This window comes from Kryptolebias marmoratus, linkage group LG12, assembly GCF_001649575.2.
Source record: "Kryptolebias marmoratus isolate JLee-2015 linkage group LG12, ASM164957v2, whole genome shotgun sequence".
Taxonomy (NCBI): domain Eukaryota; kingdom Metazoa; phylum Chordata; class Actinopteri; order Cyprinodontiformes; family Rivulidae; genus Kryptolebias; species Kryptolebias marmoratus.
The window spans coordinates 19,396,455-19,422,894 of NC_051441.1; the positions used below are offsets into that span (position 1 = coordinate 19,396,455).

At 42.3% G+C, this 26,440-nt stretch overlaps 1 protein-coding gene across 1 annotated transcript; it reads right to left on the reverse strand.

The window, feature by feature from the left end:
• Nucleotides 1–5,139: 5,139 nt before the first annotated feature.
• On the reverse strand, nt 5,140–26,440 carry gng13b (guanine nucleotide binding protein (G protein), gamma 13b). The gene is made up of 3 exons (XM_017435720.3): nt 26,122–26,440; nt 10,018–10,144; nt 5,140–8,795 (listed from the first exon to the last, which is right to left on the reverse strand). Exons 2-3 carry the CDS (start codon nt 10,113–10,115, stop codon nt 8,690–8,692), a joined length of 204 nt encoding a protein of 67 aa, XP_017291209.1. The 5' UTR covers nt 10,116–10,144; nt 26,122–26,440; the 3' UTR covers nt 5,140–8,689.

Below are 26,440 nucleotides of genomic sequence, written 5' to 3' on the forward strand. Positions count from 1 at the left end.
AGCAACTCGAGCACATTGCTGCCCCCTATATGTCAAGAGGACAAATAACACATTTTCTGTTCAAATTGCCAACCCGCCACAGTGGCGTGTGTGTTGATCAAATTCACCCGCCACTTCAAATATTTACCCGCATTTGGCGGGTGGCGGGTGCTAATTTCCACCCCTGATCTCTGTCAAGATAGGGTGGAGAAATTCCAACAAAAAAAACACTAAAACACCTCTGCTGCTCCAACAGGTGGAGGTGTGAAAGGGATGGTCCAGTCGACTCTGAAGTGATGCGCTGTCAGTAGTTATGACTTCTGTCACAGGGGATTGAGAAAGAGGCAAAAGTCTTCGGCCAAGCTAGGCTAAAGGAACAACGTTCGTGTTACTGCGCGAACATACGAAGCACGGACCGTGTTCACTATTATGTACCGGTTCCACCTGATCAGCGCGTCAAGCCAAATATAACCCTGATAACTCCCGGCGGACCGGCACATTCAGCAGCCTCAGCATTTACGCGGCCTACGTACGCTCTGCCAACGCGTAGTAACGCTGACGTCGTTTGGTTGAGGAAAGAGTGACAAACTAAAACAACGCCGTCGTGCTAAAGTGTGTTGGTTTAATCTTGGCTACTGTAGTGTTCTTTCACTCCCGTGTGTCGTTTTTGAGAAAGAGTTGTTTTACAAGCCTAAAAAAAGACCTTCGTTTGGTATAGCCTGGACTAAGACTTTTGCCTCTTTCTCCATACTCTGTGCTCCATGACTGATGATAACTAACCGTAATACCTGCTGTTAACTATTAGAACATCACTCCAAAGGGGACTGGACTATCCCTTTAAGCTCCTTGTAAAAACAGAGAGAAAAATCTTTTTTTTTCTTCTTTTTTTTCAGACAGTGAGCAAATGTTCGACAGTATCTCTCTGCCACATAAAGAATCTGCCTCTAAGTGCTGCCCAGAGCTGGCATGGACGTGTAAAAACATTTTGAGTGTGTTGACAGCTCCATCTGGATCCAGCAGAGTGTTCTGTGAGAGTCGGAGCAGCTCTGCGGATTAACCCTTGCTGCGATAATGAGGACTGGCGCTAACCTAAAGACAAGGAGATGCCCTATTGCAGGCGAGGATCTCCTAGACCTGGTGATAACGAGATCTAACAACTTCAATGCCGCTTTTCATATCTTTTGCAAGACTTAAAACAGAAAGAGACGGTAAACATTTGGACCGGAGGGAGCGAGAGCGAAAGGCGGGCTGTTTTTTTTTTTTTTATTACTGCCAAAAATAGCCAAACCTGAGCAAAGAAACCCAAACAGAACTCTCTGACTCACATCTGCAGGGCTGTGACAAGAGTTTGCTTTATAAGTTACAGATCAGTTCTTTAAAAAAAGTAAAAAATAATAAAAATTGTGTAGTTGCTTTGGTTCCTATGTGACCGCACAAACCACGGTTATCCTCTCTTTGTAGTTTGAGGCAAACTTAACACATCCACAGAGCAGAATACAACATGAAACAAAGCACTTTACACCGTTTTTAACTCATATTCGAGCATCGTTTATTGTAAATAAATGGCTGTAATTTCATCCCTTCGCGTCATCATAATTCCAAACTCTGGCATGAATGGCAGCGAGTGACCTGCATGCCTTTCAATAAATATTTAACCTCACTTCTGGACTGTGTAATCTTAACTGTGGGGTTTGTCACGTAGTTGTGATCTGTTTGAAGCTCCACTTTCATTCGGTGAAGACTGGGCATTTAGTCACCCTTTCATAAGCGCTTTCTCTTTGTGTTGTTGGTAAAAACTGTCGCAGGCAAAGAGGCTTTAGATCCAATCTCTTCTTTAGACGACTAGGATTATGTTCAAGACAGTCGTCACGGGCGAAATGTCGGCTACAAACAGAAGCGGAACCTGTTCTGACCGAAGTATTCTTTTTATCCTTGTTGTAGTGTCTGTGTCAATTTACATCTGAGTTCTTATTCGTGATTGAGTGACAGAGGTAACAAGTCCATGAGAGAAACCCAGACCTCCCTCTCCTCAGTGACACTCTCCAGCTCCTCCTGAGAGGACATGGAGGGAGTTGGAGTGAGGACAGAGGACGCAGAAGACAGAGTTAGATGGAGGAGAATGACTTGCTGTGGTTGACCCCTAAAGAGGTAACAGCTGAAAGAAGAAACATTTAACAAGGTGGCACATGGTGTAAAACGTTTAAGACAGTTTAACACTGTCCTTTGCTAAAATAAAGGTATATGAAGTCATTTGAAAACAACAGAGCATCTACAGAGGAGAAGAAGAGTGTGGATATCTCTAAAAGTGAAGAGGCGGGAAGCTGGAAGTCCTGGAAGAAGTTATTTTCGACGGTGAGCGGACAAAGAGCAAACACCCTGGCCTGAGTGCGTGTTTGAGTGTGTGAGAGCGAGATTATCAGCACTAGCAGAATGCACATTAGGGATTGCTTCCTTTTGTGTGTACCCTGAGAGTGTGGTGGCGACTGTTAATCCTAATCCACTCGTGAGCGCTCGAGCAGCCCATTAGTGCCCACTTTGTGCATCTGAGTGCATTTGCATGTAAGCGTGCAGTTTAAGCGCGCCGACTTTAGCCGGGGCAAGCTCGTAACAAGCTCGTAACTACTTGTAAACGTGCGCGAGCGGAGGCACCGGCGTTCGCATTTGTGAGAGTGTAATCTGAGAGTGGAAAGAGGGCTAGAAGGCCATTAGCCGGTGCATTAGGACCGACTGCAGACAGACTGGGAGAAAGGACTGAGGATGGAGCTGGTTTTTGTGTGTGTGTAGGAAATAAGGTGGTTTGAGGATTTCAGGGGCGAAAGGGACAATGATGGTGAGGATTTAGCAGCGAGGTTGAGGAGGATTGAATCCATTAGTGAGTGCATGTGTGTGTCAGTGTGCGTTGAAAGGATTGAGGGGATCTGACCCATAAAAAGCAGACACACCCTGAGCAAGAGTCAGCTGTCCGGGAATAAATGAATTGACATGTTTTTTTGTCTTTTTTGGGTCTCTGGTGCTGCTGAAGAGATTTCCGTCTAGTTTATTAGAATATATCCTTTCATACAGCTCCAATGGTTTGAAGGATTTGTGAACAAAAACATAATAAAGTATATTTTGTTGTTTTAAACGGATGAAATTTATCAGATAGTATGCTTTTGTTTTGGAAAAAAAAACTATAACGAGTATTAAGTTTTGTTCTAAAACTTTTTTTTTTCCTCAGGAATGTTTTTTTTGTGATTACGAGAAAGTTTTTTTTACTGTTTCCGCCTTGCGTTCACAGGGAAACAGCATTTTAGGAGCCCCCCTGACACTGTATGCCTTGTAAAAAATGGGTTCCTGAGTGAAATAAATCTTGCAGCGCCACCTATCTGTGTAGATTTTTAACAATGATGCTGTCGTAACCTCACCTCTAACCTAACCTATGACCTGAAAGCATCCAGTGCTTCTTCTTGCATTTACATTTAGCGTCCATCGTGCGAGCCTGATGTGTATGCTCCGCACCTTGTTTCGTGTTTTTTCACGACACCATTACAGCGCCACTCACAGGCCTGGCATGTTCACTACAACGTTTTGGGTCATTTTCGGTGTATCCATGTAGAAATGGTGCCGTTTCTGCGGGCTCTGTGTCTCGGCTGTTGAATAAATTTTACTTGCTGATTAATTTTCAGACAGAGCAGAGGCTGATACAGACAGGATACAGAAAAAGCCACAACTGAACAGAAATGGACGAGGTAGGGCGAAGTGAGAAGCCAAAAGGCACTGACAGAGTAAAAAAAAAAAAGCGTCCTCCAATATTTTTTGTTTTTTATTATTCATGAGAAGCGGAAGAAGGGAGGGAACGAAAGGGCTTCCTTTGTCTCTTTCACTTGACTAGAGCATGTTTTTCAGCTCTAAATCATAGTTTATCAAGGCACTGTATGTAAAGTGCAATAATACCTACAGTTGTCGAACCAAAAGATTTTTTTGAGTTTTTTTTAAATCAATCCAGTCGTTCATGAGATATTTTTGTAACAGACAGTCATACAGACAAATAGACACAGGCAAAAAGATTTTTTTTGGTGTCTTTAGAGATAAATTAAGGTAAGTTTAGGTCCATTTTAAATACAATGTGTTTTGTAGTGGTTGTTTTTTTTATTCCCTCCGCCAAGGAGGTTGTGTTTTCGGTAGCATCCGTCTGTCTGTCTGTCTGTTTACAAGATTACTCATCCAGTTATGAATGGATTTTCATGAAATTTTCAGGAAACGTCAAACATGATACAAGGAACAAGTGGTTACATTTTGGTTCTGGTACGGTCAAATGTCAAGGTAAAGGTCACAGGTGGTTCTTTGCTCGAACTCTGCAACCGTGTAACGTAGGAATGTCAAACTCCACAGCTGGACACCTCATGGGTCAAGGGTGATCACCACTGATTTCAAGGTCCTGGGGTCATGTGATCGCAGTTGACCTAGTGCTCTAACTCTGCAGCAGTGTAATGTAGGAATGTCGAACTCTACAGCTGGACACCTCATGGGTCAAAGGTGATGCCTGTTGATTTAAAGGTAATGGGGTCAAAGGTCAAGGTCACAGGTAACCCCTTTGTTCTAATCTTCTCTGTGCTCCATCAGGGGACCCCTTTGTTACCTCTAACAAGGAGATTGTTTTAGGTTCTATATGTTTGTTTGTCACTTAAAAACTAATGAACAAATTTGGATTAAATTTTCAGGAAATGTTGAGGTTTTAACAAAAACAAAACCGAGTTGATAAAATTTTCATAGCGATGGCTTTGGCGGAGGTTTGCGCTCTCGGACTGCTTCTAGTTTTCATTGCAGACGTTTATTTTGGTTTCAGCGTTCGCCATTATTAACATGAAAATAACCATATATTATTGGATACAAAAACAATTCATCAAAATGGACTTAGTGTAAACTTTTTTCCAATTTTATGTTAGAAAACCCAGCCTCTCTGCATACTTGTATTGGTTTCCAGGGTCAACTTGCCTTTTACAATTTCGTAGACACACTCAAATGTGGCGTTTACGGGGAAGTGTGTACTCTCCAGTGTCTATGGTTTCCAAACGTACCTCATCCAGCATCCAGATGCTTGCAGCCAGTTTGAACAGTTCATCATAAAACCCCTTTTTTTTTTTTAAATATTATGCATAAAAATCAGCCGAGACCACCAGATTGTCTAAAAATCCTCTACTTTATTCAAGAAGATAAATGTTTTTGTAAAACATTCAATAAAAAAAATGGTCTATAATTTATTGCTCATTGTCATCTTTACACTAGGACTTTTTATTTGATGCATTATTTTCCATAGCACTCTCACAAGGAATATGTTGCTAAATATCTAGACAAGGTCTTTTGCAGTCATTATATAGTAATAACAGACATACATACCCACATTTTAGATTATATAAAAATAAACCAAACAAGTTACAGTAGCTGGACAGAAAGAAAAAAAAAAGTCAAGGAACAGACAGCTATGAGACAATAACCTGTTAAATAACTTTTGGTTATTTTCCAATGATAGTCTAAAAAACAAGGTTAAAAGTTCCAAATCCTAAAAAAAATACATGTTAGATGAGAGTTAAGGGGCAGAAACAAACATGAAACTTTACAATTTAGATCTATGCTCCATAGAAGCCACTTTAAAAAAAAAATCCTGTTTTACACGTTTTATGAATCAGACTCGTTTGCATGGGATCAATTTGAAGTCTTTAAATGAATGATGGGCTTTCTGTTTGGAGTTCCGTAAAATGCTTGGGTTTCATTTGTAACCTTCGAACACATATTTGGAAAGTTTAACATGTCTGTACATTCTTCCACTTCAAACCACAAGTTTGCATTTAGCACCTCAACAAAAGAGTAAAATGCTGGGTTAGAGATTTCTTAAAAGAGGGGAAAAGCTAAAACAGAAACAACCGGACCCGCAGTGACTCGAGGCCCTGCCGACCCGAGTCCTTCAGGAGAATCCCATGTCCTTGCCACGCCTAAAACACACACACGCGCACACACATCTCCGCCGACTTAACTAATGTGTATGCTGTCGATCTGCTCGGTCTTCCGTGCGTGCGCGAAGTGCAGCTGCATGTGTTGCTCCTCAGCCCGCTCGGGGAGCCTCTGGTCCAAATTTAAATCTAAAAATATGCAAACATAAACACAGAAATGCAGTCACATGCGCTCACAGGCCAGCTCTGAGGTCAGCCGTGATGCTGGAACCTCATGCCACGTATTTACATTCTCGTTTTTGTTTTTTTTTGTTTTTTTTAAGGAAACTGTGTACAAGGCAGTAGTAGATGGTGATCCGGCGAGGTGTAGTGTTTTCCTTTCTTTTTTTTTTTCTTTTTCAAGTTGAAACACAAGGAAGAAGTGCAATCATAGGAAAAGAAAAATAATAATAATAATAAAGTGAAGGAAAGCGCTCATCAATAAATAAATAAATAAGTTAATAAGTTAAAGGGGTTCTGTCTGTACATGTGAGGAGAGAAGTGTGTGTTGGTTTCCATGTTAGTTGTGTTTGTGCTTGGTCTTTAGGGGCCGAACAAGACAGGGAGCAGAAGGCCAAACCACCCCCCACCCCCAGAGACTGAAGATTTTCCTTCTGCTCTGACAACGCTAACACAATATTTATGACACCGAGGCAAAATCTCAACATGATAACTGGGCTTGATGAGCAAATCACTTGTGACAAAGGCGAAAGTCACAACAGTAAGGTAGCTGTGGAGCCTTGGGCGCAGGCCTGAAGGATTTTACACGTAAAGACTTCAGTCTGGTCTACTCCACTGGCAGTAAATTTAGTCAGAGAGATATTTTGAATGAGTGGGTAGTTATATTAAACGGATGCTTTGTCCGTTGAATGGTCACTGTTTGGGAAAATGGAGTCCAAGAGGACTGACAAGCTAACAGCTAGTCCAAACGCAGCTAACGCCAAAGTGGATTGCTGCCGTCTCCAAACATCTCCAGGCCCAACAAATTTCATAGTGGTTCATGCAAACTCCATTTTACAGACCTGTATATGGCCATCAGATTTGCGATACATGGTCGTTTACAAAGAATTTTGTGAGTATTTTCAAGCACAGACAATGCTAGCAGCTAGCTCTGACAGCTAGTTGCTGCAGCCTGAGGTCAGTCAGCCGCAGCAGGGATTTTATAATGATTCTGCCCAAATAACTGTGCAATGTGAAGTTGGGATTGTATAAGTCACTAAGAAATTTAGAAGAGTTATTTTAAGAAGACAACAATCCAATGTGGAAGTGAGCCTGCTCCTATCGTTTTGACAAGCTAGTAGTGGCTAGAGCGAGAGAACCAAGACCAAAAACAGATAGGCGCCATCTTAAAACCACTCCAGCTTAAAAAATTACATAGTGGTTCATGCAAACTTTGTTTTATAGACCTATATATGGCCATCAATTTTGCAATAAATGTTCATTTACAAAGAATTTTGCACGTATTTTCAAGAACAAACAATGCTAGCAGCTAGCTGTGATAGTTAGCTACTGCAATTTGAGGTCAGTCTGCCACAGCAGGGGTTTTATAATGTTTCTGCCCAAATGATTGTGTGACGTGAAGTTGTGATTGTATAAGTCACTAAGACATTTTGAAAGTTACTTTAAGAAGGCAACAATCCACTTTGGAAGTGAGCTCTCTCCTACCGTGTTGTCAAGCAACAGCAAACAGTGGCTAGTGCGAGAGAGGAATTGACCCTCACCCTGCCATGCAGGAACTGCTACCCTAATGCCTTCCCGCTAGCAAGGGGAGTTTGTTTATCTGTTTTCGGTTTTGTGGGCGGTTAACATCCGTTAAAAAGAAATTTGACGCTTCTGCAGATTTCGTGGTCCACGAGATCTCCCGCTTCCTTTATTGTCAACCAAAACTTTCAGATGCATCAGTTCCAGTCTCTCAAGAAAAGCAGGGCCACATTATTTATTTATTTATTAGTTTTGGGAAATGTGTGGACTGGATAATGGAAACTTTTATGGATTCCCTCGGGGGAAAAGCTTTTCTTACTTTAGCCGTATGGATTACGTGGGTTATATTATACCCTAAAGTAAAGTGTCTGTTTTGAAAGGGTCATGAAATATTTAAACTATATCTAGTAAACCAGCTTTAACCCATGTACATTTATAAAACATTCATATAGGTTTTTATTGGAAGTTTATTTTAGGTTTAATAAGATGCTTAAATGTTATAGTTGTTTGTCAAGCATGCTTGTGCAATCTCTATGTTTTCAGGTCAAAATAAAAAAAGACAATTGTGGTTTTGATGATGAATTTGATGGTATTAACTCAGCCTGAGACGGTGACTCTACAACATCTTAAACATATTGACTCAGTAAAATAGAAGGAAAAATTGGTAAGAAAATGCTTTTGACCGTGAGCTGCATAAATAAGTCATAATATAGTCAAGTGGTACAAGAATCGAACACAGTTCTCATATCATAGTAAGGGTAACTTGCCGTGGCAGATTTAAACTTGCAGTAAAGGAGTCATTTGGGGGGAAAAAAATCCCAAGATTTGGAGTGAGAGTTTATCAGTCAGTGTGTGTTTCTGTGCTCTTGTTGCTGTGTGCGTCTAGGAGAGGTTAGGGGAATATCAGCTGTAGTACATTCATGGTGAGAGGTTAGTAGGCGCTGTCCTGCCAGTGCCCTCACAGGCTGGGTAGGGTCAGCTTCAGGGGTCATTTGTAGGGAGTCTGTTGACATAGAAGGTCAAAGGAGGACAGGCTTTCCCTCCTAGAGAAGGATGCATTTTCCTTTCTCCACCCATGGGTTGTTCTTCATCAGTTCCGGGTTCAGGAAGGGGTCCTCGGGAACTCCATCCTCTATCCACTTTACCAAACTTTGCGAAGAGATAGAGACAAAGAGAAACATTATTTTCAATTTCTCCCAACAGAGAAACATCATAATCCATTTTCAAATCCACAAAAAAGTTCCCAAAGTCCATTCCCCTCTTTCGCCCAACTTCTTAGCTCTACTCCTTTTGTGTTTCTCTGTCAAAAAGCTTTTACTGTCACAGCTATGTTTAGTTAGGCGTCCTGATGTCTTGCATTTTCCATTATTGTTGTTCCTTAGGCCCCTTTACACAGGACGACGGCCTTGCTATGACGTAAAACCAGTCTTTGCGGGATCTTGGTGAGATCTTAAAGGGCGTATTAGGAATACAGTGGGCTTTCCTTTAGACAAAGCGTGACTGACTGTAGAGGGTTTTGAGCATGCACAGAACTTCCATAGAAAGGTTATAATAGTTGACTATCATGGTAACCATGCATCAGCATGGCTTGGTCAATGAGAATCCGAAGCAGGACTGGCCAGACCGGCCTCATGTCTGGGCTACTACATGTTCGTACCATTGTGGGAACCACTTAAAGAGCCCGGTGATGGCACAGGAAAGTGTCTCGGGAACGCAGAAAATAGCAGGTAAGAAATATTTGGCGATCAACGAGCGCGTAGTAGCACCATGATTAGGTTTTCCAGTTTTCCTGCGTCTCAATAGGTTGTTCTGAGCAAAGCAAGGCCATCACTCAGTGTAAAAAGGGGCTTAACAAGCAGAACAAAATAGCTGTATGCCAAAGTCAGTTGCAGTCTTGATAATTACTTTTACAGTACATGGCAAATAGGATCAGATAGCCATTACCTCTGTTTACATGAACGGGATTGGCGTCAACTATTAAAGTATCGGCTTTAAGAACGAGTGTCCTAATTAAAATATAACAGCTTAATAATTTCTTTCTGTCTTTTAGTTAACACACTAAGCAACTCTTCTTCTTCCAGGAAGTTCTGGTCAAAATAAAGGCTTAAACATTTTAGTGAGTGTCAGCTATTTTATTAAACCACTTCAGCTTTTAAACTTTGTCATACACCTGTACACACGACAGAAAGGGCAACTCTTTAAACCTTAGTATAGAGCTCCTAAAGAAACACGACTTTTCACCTCAACCCGAAGGAGAGAGGGATCTGCCTACTACCTCTCTGATTAGGGGACAACCTGAGCCACAGGCACCCTTTGTTTTTTGGTTTGATGTTGAGAACTGCATGAGCGCGGCACTGGTTCAACTACTCACTCCGTGACTGTTTTGGAGGATTTCTCTCGTTTGAAGGCCAGCTGGTATTTGAGGCTCTCCACCTCCTTCTTCATCTGGGGCAGGTCCATCTCCTCCATGGCTGCAGCTTGATGTCAGGCTGTCCTACCTGTGCACAGAAGGAGGCAGCCAGAGTTATATTTACACAGTACACTGTTAAACAGAAGGCAGACACACTCCATACATCAGTGCCCTGCAGCGAGAACGCCACAAAGAACAACTGATTTATGCCTGCTGCCGAATGTTACACCGTCAAGAAGGAAACCCTCTGAACTCCACAGTATGTATTTAGTTCTACCTGCCTTATTTTGTGTCCTCTGCAGCTTTAATGAGTGTACTAATGGCATTAGGAAGGAAAATTGTGCAGCCCCGCACTTTGATTCCTCCATGCTTTATGACAGTAAGGTAAAGCAGAGCTGATTTTCAGTACCTGTGGAGAGGAAAATTCCAAAAACTTTTTTCATTTTATTCCAAAAAGAAATAGTAATAAAAAAAGAAGAACAGCGTGTGCTCGTGTTCTGCCCCAGTTCCCAGTAAGTCTGAGGTGTCTGAGGCTCCCTCTCACCTACACATCCGCTGAGACATGAGGGCTATCTGAGGCAGAAAAAAAAAAAAGAAATCTGTGAAAGGCATAAGAGCAGGCTTAGACTGGATGGACACCTCGTTTGCGCTGATTTTTCCAAAGCGTTTGTCAGTAAAGTGTAAATTACAATGAAAGTAAATGTAAAAAAAAAAAAAAAACACAAAACAAGCATGGATAGAACTAGATTTCCGGTCAGTGCATAACTAGAGAAAAGTTGACAAGAGTTAAAATAATTAGCATGAGCCAGAATTACCATGCAGCATATGGTTCAAGAAATGCATCCAAATGCAGTCCTGAGTTGTATTAAAAGGATACAAACACCAAGAAAGCCATGCGTGCCAGTGGCCCAACTCTCCAGAGCAATCTGGCCCTTTATTCTCATCCGGTGGGTCTGTTTCGTTTTTTTTTTTTCCTTCCTCCAGTTTTCTCTCACTTCCCTCTTGTGCCCATTAAAGTCTCCCAGTAAGACTCTGCCCTTCTTAGTTTTGCATATTTTTGCTTATGTGTTGATGTGCTGTGAGCTGAGCGCTCAGAGGTGATTTTGTTAAGGCGCTTCACCACCAAAACAATCGATGGGATTTTTTTAAGAAGCATTGAGAAACATTACGCAACTGTTTTTTCTGATGAGTGAGGGGGCAATTGGAGGCAGGAAACAACGGCTCTGAATTCAACTAATACTTCGCTGAGTTGTCAGTATAATAAAAAGTCTTTCAAGCTGATCATAGGTTAGTACACTCCAAAGGCACAGTTGATATTTAAGTTCCTCACAAACACTTTTACTCCATTAATACTCCTTAAAAACCTCAACTTCGAGTATAAAACTTTCCCTGATAGAGACAGAAAAAGATTTGGACTGGAAGATGAGTTGAAGAAGGACCCAGCATAAGAAAAGTGGCAGAACTTCAAACTAAATTTCTGCTTCGTGCTGCTTTTGAAGCTCCTCCCACAGACAAAGTCGATTTCAAACTGAATATGGACTTTGTTACACAGAATCGTTTTTAAAAAATACCTAAGATAACTCAATTTGAAAATCAGAAAAGGATTTTTTTACGCGTGGAAGGCTCCCTACGGGTCGGGAATGAGTCTCTGCCTCAGGTGGAGGAGTTCAAGCATCTGGGAGTCCTGTTCCTGAGTGATGGTAGAATGGAGCGGGACATGGATCGACGGATTGGGGCCTCGTTTTCAGTAATGAGGGAGTTGCTTCGATCAGTCGTGGGGAAGAAAGAGCTGAGCCGAAAGGCAAAACTCTCAATTCACTGGTTCATCTATGTTCCAACCCTGACCTATGGTCATGAGGTTTGGATTATGACCAAAAGAACGAGATCCCGGATACAAGCCGCTGAAATGAGTTTCCTTTGTAGGGCAGCCAGGCTCAGCTTTAGAGATAAGGTGAGGAGCTCCATCATCCGGGAGGAGGTCAGAGTAGAGCTGCTGCTCCTTCTCATCGAAAGGACTCAATTGAGGGGGTTCAAGCATCTGATTAGGATGCCTTCTGGACGCCTCCCTTTGGAGGTTCTTCAGGCACTGGGAAGAGACCTTAGGGCAGACTCAGAACTCCCTGGAGGGAATTTATATACTCTCTGGTCTGGGACCACCTTGGGATCCCCCAGGAGGAGTTGATGAGTGTCGCTGAGGAGAGGGAGGTCTGGGTTTCTCTCCTGGACCTGTTGCCTCCATGACCCGACCACGGATAAGCAGCAGAAGATGGATGGATGGATATTTTAGCACAAACAAGGCGATTCCCAAAGAGTTCGCTGAAACAGTCGGCTGAAAGTGCGATGCTTCTCTCAGGTATTTTGCTGGATTTCCTTCTGTTCCTGAAAGACGTGACTTTCATCTGCTGTAGACAGTTTTATTTTTATTTTTTGAAACCTTCTCTTGTCCTCCACTTTCCTAAGGTTTTAAAGTACTTGCTGCACAACCTTTTTAAGGTCAGGCACGAGGACCCAATTGAAAACGTATGAAAAAGTGGGACAAATCCAAAGAAAAATCTTCAGAAAGGACGAAGATCTACTGATTGGGTTGTTTCAAAAGACTTACAAGAAAGTCTGGTTCCTTGGAAGGTAAAATGTAAAGAGATTGGTTCTGGTTTAAACCTTTGCACAGTACTGCATACTGAATGTATTTCTATAATAATAGTACTGTCAGATTCTGTGCTGACCTGTGATGGAGTGGGCTGGCATTGACAACCAACAGTTCAGTGATGGGAGCTTATCAGGCACCTACTTATATGTCTAATCCATCAGCCTCAGCTGCCAACAAGCACTCCGAGCCTCATTGGTTTTAGTTAAAGTCAGCCAGCGTTTGCTCCTCAGTGGTTAACCCATCCACTTTACCTCACACTGGTGTCACAGTAATCTGAAATTGTATCTCTTCGTGCACCATTCCTCCCCCTCCTTCGAAACTTTAGGTAAACTTATGAGCTGGATCTTACTGCTTCAACATTACACAACGAGTTAAGTTTTATACCACTAGTGTCTGCCTCCGGGTGTAGTTTTTCGCACACCAAACCATCAATATTCGAACAACTTTAAGTAACAGATGGAAGTTAATTACCTCCTCTTCTCGAAATAGAAATTTAGGGTGCTGGAACGAACGGAACTGCATCAATCATCTGCCTGAACATCTATAATCCTCGGAGAAGAATGTGGAATTTTCCCTCTTGGACAACTTTTCTGCCATTTTACTCGTTTCCATCACCAGGTGAGGGCTGTGTCATGATATTGGGGACTTTGTGTTGGTATTTTTGTGTTAATTTGGGTTGTTTTGTCTCCTTCATATTATCTTAGCTAGCAGAGGTTTTCCGTAGCCTTGTTTAAGTCACCAGCATGACATTGTCCTCAGAAATGATGTCTTCATCACTAAAAATACTTTCAAACTGCCCACACGTTTACCGGGGCCTGCAGCTTCGTATCACGGCTGATGGTGGAAACGTTTCCTTAGCACATTCTATTTATATGTTTCATTGGACTCAAACCAAACCAAAGTTCGAGCATCATCTCCTTGCCTAACGCAGACTGGTAACTCACGACAGCTAGTTGTTAATAATAGTTTATGTAAGGCTTTCACAGATTTATATCCCACGTACTTCAGCTGCCAGCTTCAACCAGTGGTGTCCAGTCCTGGTCCTGAAGGGCCACCATCCTGCATGTTTTAGGTGTTTCTCTGCTGTGACACACCTGATTTAAATGACGGCTTGAACAGGCTTCTGCAGACGTCGAAGACCTGCTGACGAACAGCGAAACAACTAAAACATGCAAGGTGGTGGCCCTCCAGGACCAGGACTGGACACCACTGGCTTAGACCCCCGTCACGCTCTCTCAACCTGTAACACGTGTCAAACTCAAGGCCCGCAAGCCAGATACGGCCCTTGGTAACATTTTATCCGGCCCCCAAGATAACATTTAAATCAGGGACGTGCGGTCAGGGGAGGCAGGTGAGGCATCATGACAAGAAAAAAAAAATGATAACAAAAAATGAATATTAATATTACATGCTTTTGCTGAAAAGGATGAAAGGTTAGCTAGACATTTGGAGAAATCCACTGTGTTTTCTGGCTTGTCAAATAGAATACAGAACGATCTAATTGAAGAAGGATCTTCTACAGACTGTTCCTGAGGCAACAAAGTTACTCCAGCTGGTGCTCACTGTTCCAGCCACAACAGCATCCGTGGAAAGGTCATTCTCTGCGCTGAAAAGACTGAAAACATACAGTCGGAACCGGACCGATTCAGGACGACTTTCCTCCCTGGCCATCATCTCCATTGAGGCGGAGAGACTTTTAAAACTAAAGGAAAATAAGGAGGACTTTTACAACAAAGTAACGGAGGTTTTTGTGGCGAAAGATAGGCGCATGGACTTCATCTACAAATAAAGGTAAGACCACAAACAGTTTTCATTTCAATCTTATAAAAAAATGAGATTAGACTAAGAAAAATACTATAGAATATTTAAAAACTAAATTTTGGCCTTAAATAAAATATTCTTTGTTTTTCTTTCCATGCTGTTCATTGAGCAATCTGTATTAAATTGATTTTTGTATCAGAATTAAAAGCTTTTAAAAACAACAGAATATTTCACTAAAGGTCAAAATTGAAATCTGTCTTTTTATACACCACTCTATACACTCATTTGTGTTGTATGAATTGTATAACTGCGACTGCCAACACAAGGAGGGTGCAGAGCAAATGCTGCTTTCTATCGCTGCTGTAATTGTAATGTTTTTTCTTATGTTTACGTACCTTTTAATATGTACCTTACGTGTGTGAGAGAGAGCGTGTATGTGTGTGTGTGTGTGTGCGTAGAACGCTGATAAGATACGAACTAACCAGTAGCCAATTGAATGAGCTACCCTTTTGGGTTTATATATTTGTAAATCTGACTCTAAAGTAGTCAGTGCCTCACCAATCATGAACCTCACCGCACGTCACTGATTTAAATGTTATTAGAGTTATTGAGTCTCTATTGCTTCTCATTTTCTTTCAAAAGCTGAGCCTATTTAGTGACATCTTAACAAAGTGAAGTTTCTATTTCTCTGTAATCTTTGATTTTGACGTGGAAAAAACAATAGAGAGCATCAAATGGGAAATCAAACTGTTGTTGATGAACTTGCAGCCAAGAAACAATATCGGATAGCTGACTGTGCATCATTAACTCAAGTGTCTGCTGCGGTGTATGGTGCCTTTTTTTTGTATTTTCTTCTTGTTTCAAAGTTGATGTCAGCAGCTGTATGATTGGATTTTTGTTAATTGCTTTTTAGTTGTTTTAATGGAGAATGCTAAAAACATCTTCTTAAGTTCAACCTGTTTTTCTTTGTTCATTAAAGGATGTTTTTTCTTAATGCTATATAATATGAAACTGGGAAAAGGTATTTGATATTTCCATATAAATAATTTGACATATTACATCTAAAACCAGGGTTAATTTCTGTTTTTTTTCCAATAAATATTGACCAAGATCGGTCCTTGGCTAGGATTCGGTTTTTAATTTTGGCCCCCTTGTGTAACTGAGTTTGACACCCCTGACCTATAAGAACATGGCTTGATTGCAGTAAATTTCCGTGTGAAGGCAATCCTGATGCTGCTACACTCTTGGCACTCCCCAGATAAACTTTTCTCTGCTGTTTTCTGTCTCTGAGATACTCTCCCGTGCCCTCACCGCGCTCCACACACCAGTAGCATGTTCCGATGATGAAACGGTACCACATGCTCTCTCGAACTGTGTCGTGATGCAGCTACTCCCGTGGATATCACAACACACTAGCGTGACGCTACCCCTACAGGTATCACGTCTGTGTTCTGTTGCTTCCGTAACCTTGTTTCGGTTTGCTGAATTGCTGATATGTGACTGAGGTTTCTGGATTCCCAGGATCCGTTTCAGTCTTGCTGTGGAGGAGGAAACACCATCAGCGTCGTGCAGGTGAAGGGTGTTGCTGTGCAGAACCATCGATCACATCCACCCATCCTTCCTTCCTCGTCCAGCAGGCCTGACCACAAGGAGAATAAGTGTGTCTTTGCGTCCAAACGGCGAATGAAGGACAGGTGACTGGTTTGGTCTTCACTAGGGCATAGTGAGAGCACTGCCAGCACAGAGGGGGCATGATGGGGTCATAGCCAAGTCATGAGGCTGGTTTCACCAATCCTGCTTCAAATGCTCAACAACCATGCCACAGTGATGCATGTGGGACCACTTCGTGGATACAGCGCCACCGCAATGATAAAGCACCACGACTCTGCTACAGCTGTTGTAGCGAGTTATGTTGTTTGCATATTATTTTCAGTTTTCTATCCCGAAGCTGAGCTGTCTGCTTTGGTCCCCATTTTCTTTGTAAATTTTAGACACGAATGACCAGGAATAACCAACATGTTTTGGACACTTTGTCCGAAATGTCCTTTTCGAAAGACTTTTTGAATCCTTCCATCTGATTTAACTTCACTGTTGGGACCTTGTTTCGATGCAGTCAGCCTGCTGCAACATCTTATTAGATGTATGGCTGCATAATATTAGAAAGTCTTGCGATGTTTGACATTATTGTTTAATACGACGATGATGATACTGGTTGTGATAACCGCACATTTTCCTCACTCCTCACTGCCATCATTATCATCTGAACCAGGTGTGTGCATCAAGGCGAGTGAGAGTCTATTGAACGGACCAAATATATTCTTAACATGCAGAAAATGAATGCATGCTACTTTAAAAAGAACAGCCTATGATTTATTGCAGCCCTTTGCGGTATTGATGTTGCGTTCACTGATACTGCAGTGACAATGAATTTTCTGATATACTGTGTAGCCCTAATTATAAGTTTTAACTATTTAGAAATATTTAAACTTGTGCAAGGATTTGTTTAAAAATGATAAATCATGGTGGGTCCCAATTTGTTTCCTCAGTACTAGGCGATTCCATTATGTTTTACTTTATTTAAAAAAAGAGATATCACAGCATTTATATTAGTTTTTTTTTATTCAACCATGTTTTTTAAAACCACAATTTTTATACAGTCAAGGAATAGTGTTGCATGGTTTTTTTTACAAAACAAAACAGTGAATGAACAACAATGAAAGTGGTAATTACGAATTTTTAGAGGGTTTTTAATGCCTCAAACATTTGTGCTAATGAGTTAGTAACTTCAACTAAATAAATGTTTTTCTTATATGAACCCATATAATATAATCTGTTGTATACATGACTATTTCTACTATGTTGTAACATGGGCCTAAAGAAAAAAAGAACGTGGTTCAAAGCAAGACCGGACTGAGATTTAGTTGCAGGAGATAAAGACAATGATCGATGAGTGAGTCAGCCGTGTGCTTCCTTTTGTTCAGATGAGGAAAGCAGCAGGTGCAGTATTACTCTACAATATGTGTGTATCAAGCAGGGAGGTAGACTGATGGCCACTTCCTGCCTGAGATCAGGTTTCTGCAGCATCCTGCGGAGATGGTGGAAGGACTGTCTCCTTTACTTTGTCTAACTGGATCAGCCATCATCTGTTTCATGGGCACTTTTACGGTTTGCCTCTTTTTCTCTTTCACTCATATATTTGTTTGCTGTCACTGCCTCTAAGCAGGTCTCTCTCCATTCCCTTGTCTCCTTTGTCACGCCTCTACCAGTGCAACCATTCGTCTAGTCTTTTTTTCCCACCACTTTGGCTTTTTTATCTTCCTCTGATTTCTTTTTGCCACTGTAGATAATCTTTTAAATGACCTCAGTTTGGAGAAATAAAGTTAAATTCTCACCTGACTGATGAGCTAACAGCTATTCTGAGTGGAGCTGAGACCAAAGGGGATGGACACCATCTTGAAACAACTCCAATCTCTGTTCTTTTATAAACCTTTTCATCACTGCACCTTTCATATTACATGGTAAGACCAGCAGAAATACTATGCTATTCCTGTTGGAGGTGCCTCAGGCTACACAGGAAGTGCTAATAAAAGAAGTACATACTGTATTATCTAAGAAGTGTATATTTAAGACCTTCTTGCAAAGAGAATACTTCTTAAAAAAACAGTTTGAAACATGGTTTCCACTTACTAACAAGTACTTGTTCACTTATTTTCTGTAATTGTTTGTCCTGTTTAGAGTCAGGAGTCTGGGATAGCAGCCTTGTCTCATCAGTCAACGAGCAAAGGCGAGGTACGCCCCCGGATAGGTTGCTACCTCGGAAAGTGCAAACCCCTGCTTGTTTGTTGTTTGGTGCATTTGTGCAGGTCTTTCATGGCCAACAACTGGGTGCACAAGTAAGAAACAAGACCTCTGCGATGTTTCGACTGTGGGAATTTTCCCCGGAGACTTTTAGGAGTACTTTGTGTGTTTTCCCCCCACAGGGGATCCCAGTCTGAGGAAGGAAAAAAGGAAATGTTGTGCCCCACAGAAAGTGCCCTCTTGAGACGTAGCGCTATCTGAAAGTTCAAGTATTTTTGGTGCTGTACTCACAGTTGTCTCACAGTCAGTCTAATCAAATCCTGTTTGTTCCAGGACCATGGTGGAAATGCAGACAAACAAGGGTGTGATTACGCTTGATCATTTTATTCATTCGATGTGGTTTTGGAGTCAACCTGATTTTAAAAAGTCTGTCACATCTAACTGACCTTTGCAAACATAAAAATGCAGATAACTCCGTCAGTTTTACAGATAGTGAGCTAACTTTTGGTGTGGTAGTGGTAACACACACTCTGATTGCTGACTGATCACACAAACTTCGATATGTCGACAGGTGATATGCACTCCTTCAAGGAATTTTAATTTTATTTGAAAAAGCATTCAAGTTTAACAGTGCCTAACTGGACCTTTAATCTTTGGTCCAAGTGTATAATTTGAACAAATGGATTGTGACATGGTCAGCAGAGGCGTGAGGCTGTTTCAGAGCTTGTTTTTTCCTGTATTCAAATTAGGATAAGTAAGTAGATGAGATTGGAATATGTACCAAAAAATGATGTATCTTACTAAGGGCTTTCACAGGACTGGGATCTAAAAGAGATTTTCAAACTCATTTAATAAAATGTTGACCCTACTTTTGTCTTCTTCACTTTACACCTGCCTGTATCCATTGTTTTCTCCCAATTGCCTACCCTCTCCATTGTCCTGTCTCATTCTCAGATTACTCACTGAGTCACTGAACACACTTCTATGTAAACATGCTCATATTCATCTTTAGAAACAGCCTTAAACACAACGCAGTGCGACTAATAGAAAGACTGTTGCACCGCCATTTGGCTTCCAGTCGTCTAACATTATAATGTTCCAATCAGAAAGGGTGGCTGAGGCTCCATTCTCACTTTCCTCCTTTCACTGCTCCCTGATGTCTGTTTTCCGTCTGTCTCCTGCTGTCTTCCACAAATGCTCCCTCGCTAAGTGCTTCCTGTGCATTTGCACAAATTTGAAGCAGTTAATCCATTACACCACACATCAGAAGTCAGTCTCTCTCCCTTTCTGACTTTGTTGCCTAGTCAGGAGATCATAATTACAGCTACGGCTGATAAAAAAAAAAACACATTCAGCCTAAATCATAAGTCAAGAGGTGCTTGTTGAGTGTATTAATCACTGATTTGTCCCAGACAGATTTATTGTGACTCCGCAAATGGTCTGAACTGTGTCAACAAAAGAACCCATTTGGACTTTATCTAACATTACAAACTGCAAACTCAAACTAAGTTAGGGTTGCTGTATGTGGGTCCCCAAACACCATGCTGCTGCAAACATCAAGAGTGTTGGCAAACATTTCTCTCCCTTTGTGTGTAAAGCACAGTTGGTCCTGCATCAGCCAGAAGGTGGATGGTCATTTCAGGGTCTCGGGGAGGTCTTCGGATGTGTATTAAGAGCTCAGATGGCTCCTCGTTATGAAGTGTTAATGAGCGGTAATAGGTTGTGGAGGGTTTTGGGCATGGGCAAAACTTTTGCAGCAATGCCGTGGCAGTTTAACAGTGTGGTGGCAGCATGTCAGGGTCCTGGGTGGTGACATACGCCATGCACCCACCAGTCGTTAAGGATTTGTTTCAGGGCTCATGCCGATGGCTACAACCCCATAATGCCCACACCAAGCTGACAGCAATCCAAGAACACTATTTCAACGCTCTTGGTAGGGTAGCTGCTTTGTGCATCAAAGCCCCCAAGTGTTTTTTCTAGTGTGTAGCTGCATCCTGACAGGGTCCGATATAGCTGTGCCATTGTACGATCATGGGTGCTTGCAGTCATATAGTCGTAGCGATGCGCTGCTGATGTATAGAGCATGGTGAGGGCACAGGAGAGCATCCTGGGGACATGGAAAATAGAAGGAAAGAAGGAAAACCCAAATTGAGGAGTACTAATAGCATAGCATCATTTACACCGAAGCCTTTACACCGAAGGAGGTTTTCCAGCGATCCAGTCACGCTCCAACTGGCCATTTAGATCATGGAGAGCATAAGAGGGCCTCAATCAAAGTTAGGTCTGTTGAGAAAATATTCTTTGGATTTTCACAAGAACTCAAGCAGCAGTGATGACAGAAAGTAAAAAAATAACCAAACATTTTCTTATTATTTGCTCTCATCCTTGGTCTAAAACAAGTAGAACTCTTCATAGGTATGTACAGCACAAAACCGGACAACTCCCAGTACTAACTATGATTCAACAAAGACCAGCTCTTTCTAACCTTATCAAAAAAACACCCCTGCTTACACATTTTTTTTTTATCTACCTGGCTTTCACTTTTTGCTAACAGGGTAGTGTACACATTACCGGCCCCTCTGCACTGAAATGTTCTGCCCAGACTTTATTGACGGGAGGAAATAAAGCTCGGAGCTGTCGCCACAGACTGGTTCTTGATGTCAGCTTGATGTATAAGAAGCTTATAGGACCAATATGAAGTTGAAAGCAAAGTGAACCTGGGAGGTTGCCAAAGAGGGAGGAGCAGGAGGCTGCGTTTATTTAAAAAGCATCCTTTTTAAATTCGCCACAAAGTAGATACAGATAAGTTGTAGAAATTAGATGGGTGAATGGAGGATAAAGCACTTTAAGAACGGATGTAGTTCGGCTAAAAGCCTCGTTCATACCTCTTACTGATAATCCAACACACAAAGGTTGCAGCTAGGTTGTAAACCTGCAGCTTTCTTGCTGTGAGGCAGCTGTGCTGCCCTAACTCACATCAAAAAATCCTAAATATCTGTTTAGGTGTGAACGATGCTAGTTTAGAATTTTAATTAATGAGCAATACATTAGATGACTTTTGAGTGTTTTGGTTCTTACACCTGTTCTTGGGAAAATTGAGGTTTATGCGTCTGTTCGGTCGTTAGGCCTGTGTGACCACAATTTGGTCATCTGTCCCTGTCCACAAAGGTCCTCCAGCTCCTTCTGCAACTGGCCAAAATCCTGTGATTGCCTGGATTTTTGGGCGCTGAACGGGCGTTTTGTTACAACGCAACTTTCACTCAAAATTTGGCACCTAAAACCCAACTGACCATGAACACAGCAAGTATGACCACTGGCCGGGGAACAAAAGATGCTTCTGTCCAGGGGATCATGTCCAGGGAGACTTGTTAATATCCACATTTGTCTAAATTCATCAGTCTGGGGCTATAAGACAAAGACTTGAGGAGTTCCTGGTGATAAATCACTTTAAACGTTTTTTTAATTGAATTATACAGCTGACCAATTGGCTTGTAATGCATTATCTGTTGGAATGAAGTGTGAAATGAGTCGAACGCTGGAATGAAGCCTTATGAGGCAAAATAGTAGGAAAACAAAGTCCTTGTGGTCTTTTGCTGAAGGACGCTGAAGACTTTAGTGTACGCAGGTCTAAACTAGGGCACTTTTTAACATAAAGCGTGTGGGACAGCTTCTTCTAGAGATTTTTGCAAGAAAAAAAAAGAAGAACAAGCTAATTACATTGTTTTTAACTTTTGTCAAATGTGTTCTTTAGTTGGACAAAGGACTTTGTCCCAGGGTCTATAACTCAGAGTTTCAGAAATGTTTTCAATCATTGTATGACTCTGGATTTAAAACATGCTGTTGCCTATGACAACAAAAAAAAAAAGATATGTTTAGGTGTCTGTGTTGAGGGGAAAGTAGAGTGGTTTTTAGGGGAGGGTATGTAGGTCACATGGTGATTTGGGTCACAAGCATCCAGAGATTAACCTTTACCCCCCGTCTCCTCTGCCATCTTTCTGGCCTCACTTATACTGTACGTGTGCACATGTGTGTGTGTGTGAGTGCCGAGGCTTAACGTGTTGTACAGTTCTGTCTGATTTCTGTGGCTCTGGTTTGAGATTCAACAAGGACACCAAAAATGGAAGGAACAGAAAGTTGTTCTGAAAGGAGGCGAGAGAACAAGCGACAGAGAAGAAACTGTAATAAGCAATGGGAGACAGAAGGAAACAAAGTTAGCAACCGCTCTTGTGTCTATAGCTACTGCACTGTAAATAGAAGCTAAAAATAGAATGGAAGAGGCAGAGCTCCTCTGACCAGCTGAGAGTGGAGACTGAAAAAGAAAAACGAGACTTCTTTTCATTAAACTGGCAAAGAGATGACGTTCAAGACAAACCGTCAGGCTCTTCAGTGAGCTCTGAGCGACTGGAACCAATCCAGATGATATCACACCAGCACGGCCGCGTCTGCATTGGGGACAAATCCAGTCGATGGGATCTGATCAATATGGGGGTTGGACTGGGTGGAATTATGTTAGGCTATTCTCCGTCCCCGAGGGGTGAAAAGCGGGCTATAACGGCTGAAAGTACGTTCATGGCTTTACACATGCAAACCCAACGCAACCCGACATGCAAAACGCTGAATGAGGAAACACAAAAAGCTACAAAGCGACAAACTGGAGGCTTTTTCACAAAACACTTCAAGCTGGGCCTGGGGCTGAGACGTCTTCTGACTGTCTCAGTGCGACTTTCAAAAGGACTGAGGCATCATGGGGGGGTTGAAGTCCGTCTGCCACTTTATGTCTTTAACTCTCCTGTGGCCTTCGGGTCAAATGGACCCAAAGTTGCAAGTGCTTCTCTTCCTGTCTTCAGTTACGAGGGCTTCAGGAGGGTTAAGCCACCAAGTGACGTAGTAACATCGCTGTAACAATCAACATATGAAGGGGTAAGCTGGCTTTGTGAAGGTGTAATGCAGCGATGATAGACTCGGGAGGGTTGTGTTCCACGTCAACGCGCCACGCCTCCTTTGGTTCCACGATGCCAGTTTCACAAGCAGAAGTTCACATCTTTGTGGGATGTGGGTGGTTCGATTGAGGATTTATGACTGCCCAGAGGCAGCTTAAAGCCATATCGTGGAACTGTTTTCTGAAAGCGACTTAAAAGAGTTAAAGGCAGCCATACTTGGAGTGAAAAGAGCCAATCATAAAGACTTAAAACAACCAAAGAAAGGGTTGGGTAGTAATACTGATATACAGAATATCAGGATATGCAAAAATAGCAACACAATTGCTTTGAATACACCCACAATCAAAAAATATACATGTTAAGGGTAATTTTGATTCTTAAATTGTTCCTAGGTGACTGAGACCATGAAAGATTGTTTGTCTCGATTGTCTCTTTGTGACCCTGTGATGGATTGATGACCTGTCCAGGGTGAACCCTGCCTCCCATCCAAAGACTGCTGGTGGTAGGCATCAGACAGAGCCTGTAGCCACAAAAATGTTCTATATTTTCTTGTTTATATCACAGTGTTCTGTGATCCTACAGCAATGACATTCATTTTGTCATTGCTGTAGGATCAGAGAACAAAGTATCTGTTGTGTCTTTATTCTAAGGTTAAAAGTTTAATAGAAACGCTTAAAATAAATTGCATGGAATAAAAAGACAATATTGCAGGTCTTTATAGGCAGACAGTAATACGATGATGGTAATGCCATATGCTGCGGTATAAAATAGGGTGGTTTAATGATAATAAAAAATATATACCATCCCTAAACCAAAAGTATATGTACAGCAGTCCTACAAGAAACAAAATATCTTTACAAAACAAATGCCAAACTACCAAGTGGATTAAAGCGAATACCATGAGATGCAAAACAAAGAAAAAGGCAAAAAAGGCATGAAGCGGTGTCAACAAAGCACAAAACGGCCACAAAGAAACCAGAAGTGCAGAGCAACCGCAAACCCATCTCCCAAAAGGCCCTGACCACCCACAGCTAAGGGCCGAACAACCACACACTTTCCAAACGTCGGTAAATGTTCACAAAACAACCACAAAAGACCCGAAAGACCATTAACAGACACTCAACCGACCAGAAGACATTTAAGATTCTCTTGGCGGTAAAAGAAAAATTACGTCAAGCAGATGCAACAACTAAACTACAACGAACTGTTAGCAAAGAAATGCATCGCGATATTACGAACGAAATTACATAGAGGTTGGAAACAACACATTTGGCTCAATTCTGCTGGCGTCGGCCATTCTTAAAAGGTCGAACGAGACCAAAAAAGGAAAAAAAAAATGAGATAGAGGAGGAGGAGGAGGAAGAGCAGAAGATAAATGTGAGTTTTATGTAATATTGGTGGGTTCCATATGGTCCACTGGCATGGTGCCTGTGTGTTTTGAGGGCTGGAGGCGGACAGCAGTAAACTCTAACCGGTAGGCAAATTGGCAATGTCTACTTTCTGAAGGAGTCCAGAACGGCCATCTTATTGACAGCCGTCGGCCTGCCTTGGTTCTTTAACCGATAGGTGAGACGAAGCAACTTTTAGGCTCCTTTCACACTGGGTGACGACACCACGCCAACATATATATATAAAAAAAAAAAATAACAACCAGGATGTGGATGTTCTTTGCAAGGTTTTGGGTGAGGTCTCCCCCATTAAATGTGCTAGATTGTAAACAATGAAAGTCTGAGAGTTCAAGTGTGTACACTCTGCACTTGGGGCTGGATTTGATTCAATACCTTCAGTCCGACAGCAGCGAGACACACTGGGTGGCAGAAGACAAAAATACAATTTGATGGATGTTTGAGAAGTGTGATTTGTGAGGAAAAAAAAAAATTATTCCCAAAAAATTGTAAAGTTCAAACTGCTCAAACCTCCTTAAATCGTAAAATTTAAACTGTGATTGGGTAAAACTCATTAAAGACATCAGATTGCCAGTTCAGTCACGTAACGTCCAACTTTCTTTTAACTTTAATGTTTAAATTGCTGTGTGTGTGTGTGTGTGTGTGTGTGTGCGTATGGAAATTTCCTATTCATTTGTACAAAACTTTGCACACCACTCCCTGATGGAGCCACAGGTTTTGATATTTATTTCGTACAGGCTTTCCTAAAGCTCCACGGAGAGCAGCAGATCGCAAACCGTCACGGGAAAATGAGCATAAGCATCGAAACACCCCCCACGCTAAAAAAAAAATAAATAAATAAATCCATCCACCCATTTTCTTTTACCCGCTTCTCCTTTCCGGGTCGCGGGGGGTAGCTGGTGCCTATCTCCAGCCGTCGCTGGACACACCTGGACAAGGGACACATGGAGACAAACGAGACACGCTCTCACTCTCGCCACGGACAACGTAGCGCTACCGTTGAACCTAACATTCATGTTTTTGCTCTATGGGAGGAATCCGGAGAACCCGTCGTAAAACCACGGGTGCACGGGAAAGGGGGAGAACGTGTAAGGCTCCAGGAAGAGGCGAACCTGCGACCTTCCTTTCCGTGAGACAACAGCTCAAACCACTGCCCCACCCCCTCCCCCCAAACAGGACATTTAACCAAACAATGTCGTATGATTATGCCATTTGCTGCAACTAATTAACGTGGTATAAAATAGTGAGACAGGCAGATATACGGACAACCCAGTCGGTGGCTGTTTGTGCTCACGGGGGGCTTTTTGTGAGGAAGCCCATCAGCAGGGGAAGGGAAGACCGCCCCTGCTGATGGTGACCACCTGAAATAATGTCTGTGAAGACTGACGTCACTTTGCCTTTAAAGAAACGAGGTCTTGAAATGAACTTCTATCTCTGCGTTTTAATGCGAACTAACTCGGTTCGGCAGAAATGTGTGTGTGTGTGTGAGTGTGTGAGCAGTCGCATCTCTTACCTCACGGATGCGCCGGTGGTGGAGGCTGTTGCTCTCCTGGAGTCCGAAGGTGCAGAGGAAGCTGGGGAGCCGCACGGAGAGACGCCGAAATCTGTGTCTGAGGCGGCGTTCGCTGAGGGTGGGGGCGGGCGGGAGAAGGATGAGGGGGTAAAATCCGCAGTGTGGTATCCGGAGTAAGAGAGCCGGGTGACGGGGGTGGGGGGGCCGCAGGAGCACGGATGTAGCCCTGGTGCTGCTGACAGAGAGAGAGAGAGAGAGAGAGGCGGACAGGGGCAAGTTAAAGCAGCGCGTCGGTCCTCTGTTCTCCTCTCCTCCCTGC

Bases quoted from the DNA above. Each gene is read 5' to 3' on its own strand.
- gng13b (XM_017435720.3), bottom strand. From the start codon at position 10,115: ATGGAGGAGATGGACCTGCCCCAGATGAAGAAGGAGGTGGAGAGCCTC. The intron at 8,796-10,017 runs GTGAGTAGTTGA...CTCTTCGCAAAG, and splicing joins TCCTCCAAAACAGTCACGGA to TTTGGTAAAGTGGATAGAGG.